Source organism: Propithecus coquereli, unplaced genomic scaffold (genome assembly GCF_000956105.1).
Source record: "Propithecus coquereli isolate 6110/MARCELLA unplaced genomic scaffold, Pcoq_1.0 Scaffold198, whole genome shotgun sequence".
NCBI lineage: Eukaryota > Metazoa > Chordata > Mammalia > Primates > Indriidae > Propithecus > Propithecus coquereli.
Window position 1 is genome coordinate 234,231 of NW_012144744.1, and position 3,881 is coordinate 238,111.

The 3,881-nt window shown below is 56.4% G+C and overlaps 1 protein-coding gene across 3 annotated transcripts in view; it reads left to right on the top strand.

The window, feature by feature from the left end:
* Positions 1-486: 486 nt before the first annotated feature.
* The window catches only part of NELL1 (NEL-like 1 (chicken)), an 837,620-nt gene continuing 834,225 nt past the window's right edge, over positions 487-3,881 (top strand). For all 3 annotated transcript variants that reach the window (XM_012643488.1, XM_012643489.1, XM_012643490.1), the window contains exon 1: positions 487-715. In XM_012643488.1, coding sequence (XP_012498942.1) covers positions 661-715 — 55 coding nt within the window. In that variant the 5' untranslated portion in view covers positions 487-660. The remainder of the gene's footprint in view (positions 716-3,881) is intronic.

The window sequence follows — 3,881 nt, forward strand, 5'->3', positions numbered from 1 at the left end:
CGAGGAGAGGCCGTGCGCGCTCGGTGGCGCCGCCTGGGTCTCGGTTCCCCAGAGGAAAAACCCACCCGCGAGGGCTCGGCGGCTTTTCGACTCCGCCGGGATGAACTGTGGCAACTTCGGCAGCCTCCACCGCGGCGCCGAGGCAGAGACGGCAACAGTGGCTCCGGCCGCTCGGCAGGGCCGGAGCGCGTGAAGCCGTGGGGGCGCCTTGCGCCTCCAGCTCCTTCCTTTCCGCCGCGGGTCCGGGGACTCCGACTTCGGTGCTCCAGGTGGTAGCGGCTGCCGCACCTGCAGCCTCGGTCCTCGCAGCTCCGCGGGCGAAGGAGGCGAACTGAATCGGTCCCCAGCGCCGAGCAACCTGCAGGAGTGGCCGAGCCCCGCGATCTGGCCCCAGCTCCAAGTCGAGCGCAGCCGCAGCGGGGGCCGCGGCCCAAGTCGGGCGCTGCCGCCGCTCGCGGTGGGGGGCGGGCTGGGGGCGGGGCGGCCGGGGCTGCTTTCCCGGGCGCGATCCCCGAGCGCAGCACCCGGCGCAGCCGAGCCACCTCCCCCGCCGCCCGCTAGCAAGTTTGGCGGCTCTGAGCCCGGCGCGCCTCGAGATCCAGGCTTATTGGTTTCCACCTGGCTTCGGTGCACCCTGCTTGGCGGGGACCCTCGGGAGCGATGCCGATGGATGTGATTTTAGTTGTGTGGTTCTGTGTGTGCACCGCCAGGACAGGTAAGCACAGCTGGGAGGTTGGAGGGGTCGGGGAAAGGGGGGAGCCCCGTTGCTTTGCTTAGAGCCCTCACCGGCGCGGGGAGACCTGGAGCCGAGCTCTGCCCTGGTCTGGGGAAGGGCAGTACCGTGCATTGCTCCTTTGGATCTCTCTGCCCTGCACGGTGTGAAAGGGTGAGAAGCGGGACTCACGGGCTAGATGTCCCCATGAGCGCCCCTTCCCGGGGAACGCGGCCTCAGGGACGCAGGAGTGAGGGGCGCGGCCGAGCGGGCGCACCCTCATGCTGCTAGTAACCAGCTTCCAGGTCCCAGGGAGTCGAAACCCGCAGCAGGGCGGGCCTGCGAGCCCCATATCTCCGAACTTGAAAGGTGCGGTGAAGCCGCCCTCCCTGACCCCCGCCGGGCCGGGAAGGGGTAGCCGCGGGCGTCGCGGCGCAGAGGGAGCGCTTCCGGCCGGCGGGCGCGGCTCGGGCCCCAGAGGGCGCGGCGCGGCGTGGCGCGGGGAGAGGGCTGCGGGAGAAACCCGGGATCCCGCGATCTCTTGTTGTCCCTTCCTGACTCTCCCCAGGAGAACTCCAGGAGTATTCTCCGCCCCCCCGCTCCCCGCCCCCAAGGGCTGGGAGAACAATTATTGTGGTGGTTGGGAGGATTGGAGCAGTGGAGACAATCTGGGGAGATTTTCTTAAACTCCAAATCAATTTTCCCTTGCTATAATCGCAGGTTTCGGGGTGGGAGGGGGAGCAAGGATAACGCATAATTGTCTGAAGTCGCCGCTTCGTTCTGCCTCCGGGGACGCAGTTGTGAGGACTCTAAGCGCATCTCCTTCCTTCTGCTTCCACCGGCTCCCCTGTCCCCCCCTCCCGCCCCCAGTCCCCTGCGGTTCGGACACCGGCTTGCAGCTGCCTTCTTCAAGGGGCTAGTAGTAGATGCAGGGAGACTGGGGTGAGATGGGGTGGGGCGGGGTAGGAAATTGGCAAAAATAGGGCTCGGCGATTGCCACTGCCGGCAATGTTGGAGGTTTTCAATCCTACGCAAGCCATCCTCGGCACGCGCTGCCGACTTTGCACCCCAGAATCTATGTGTGGTCATTCCCTCCGCCTTTAGCGGCTCCCCTTACCGTGCTCATTTCCCTTCTCTAGAGGCATAGCCTCCTCCTCAGACCAGGGAGCAAGTTTATCTGGAGAGGGCTGAGGAGGGGCGCCGGTCCTTGGTTGGCTCAGAAGTTCCCTCTGCTTGCGCCCAGGCGCCCCTCTTTGGCAGTTAGCCCGCATGAGGGTCCAAGAGTTGGGCGACCAGGAGCTTGCAGCTGGCCCTTTCCATGCCCCCAGGACTGAGCCGGCAGCGGGTTTCCTCTGCTTAACCGAAGAGCATCGTGTATGGATTTCTCCAGGGACAAAAGAAACCTCCATTCCGTTCCTCATCTCCATCTGAGCTTCCCAGGCTGCGGAGACGCCAAGGCTCAGTCTAGCCTAGAATACTTGCTTCTTGAGTTCAAGTTGATTGGGATGGGTTAGTATTTTAAGACCGAGAACACGCTGGAAGGAATGCGCCCCAGGGAAGATCAGGTCTGGCGATTCTAGTGCAGAGTGGACTACCAGCCCTGAGCGTGGAGAATGTGGTGCTGTTGGGCACCTCACAGGGGAACAGAAGACAGGGAGAAACTAGGTGGGGAGGAGGCAGCCAGTCGGTCAGTTCGTATCCTCAAGTGCTTGTCACCACCGAATATGCCTAAATCCTTTTTTTCTCATTACTCCTTTGAAAAGTTGCCCAAAGTGACTTTATCCAGAAATGGAACGTGTTTCCAGGGCTCATTGCTTGTGGTGGAGATCTTTAAGAACACGGTCGTTTCCCCCTTTCCACCCCGAATCTCCATTATATCTTGTAAAAATCGGTTGTAGGGGAAGATGCATTCATGTATTTATTCAATCAACAAACAGCTGATCTCGCTGGGTGCCAGGATTACATATGCAAGAAAATGACTTGGTCCTTGACTTCTAGGCACTTCCTGCTTAGCTGAGAATCCAGATAGAAACTGGAAAACATTTTTATTTTATAGACTGATGGGGGAGGAGAGGTAGGAGTATACGTTTGTATGAAGGAAATACAGAGGAGGGACTGTGTGAATTAATTCCGGGGCGGGGTGGTGGTCAGGGAAGGCTTTACTTAGGAGGTGACATTTGGGAGTTGTGCATGGATGGAAGACTTTGTAGGAAGTTTTCCAGGTGGACAAAGTGGGAAAGCATTCTAGGCAGAGGGAACAGCTTGTGCAAAGGCAGGGAAGCATGGAAGGATCTGGCCCTTTGGTTGTGGCTGTTGCCTAGGGAGCCTGGGTTTTCAGTGCCACTTGGCACTACTTGAACACTGGAGATCACGTATTTCTTCTACAAAAATTATCAGAAGAATCAGAGAGATGGGGTGGAGGGGAAATTATCTCCCAATTTGTACACTTAAAATTTCTGGTAGCTTGAGTGGGTACAAACTCTAGTTTTCTGGGGGCACCCCTTTGGTTTTGCCCAGGAATCGCCTTTTCCACATCACACATCCATCCTCTTCTTAGGTAACAAAGGCTGGTTGGTTGATTAGTTTATCAGGATCCAAACAAGCCACTTGGAAAGTTTCTCTTTGTCAAGTGGGACAATTGTTGTCTGGGCTGTTAACAGTCTTAGATGAAATAAACATGTGGTTCGCTTAGTGAGCTGCTCAGATATCACTGCCTTGTAATGGAAATGAATAGATGATATCAGGCACATTTTAATTAAAGCGAGACCGCAGTGCAGAAACAGTTACATATGAAAAGATCGAATGATAAGTGTCATAAGGAAGCTGCTTAAATTGCTCCTTGTTCAGAGAACTTGTTTTAGAGTGCACAGTGGAGTCAAGATAGGAGGTGCTCTTCTCTAGTTCTTGTTATTTCTGGTTGCAAAATAATTCTGGGATTTCTAGGTATATCACTAATAATGAAAATTTAGAAGGCTGCAATAATAGCAGTGATAACACACTATGCTCATGAGTTTTCTCCAGTGTCTTGGAAGTATGAATAATATAAAGTTCAGTGATTATTATCCACCTCCCCCCACCCCCCATTGCTTTCCAGTTTGTTCTGGTCACCAGGGCAGGGGGTGAAGGGAGTATCTGTAATTTCAAAGCTCCTAAGGCACCCAGTGAATGC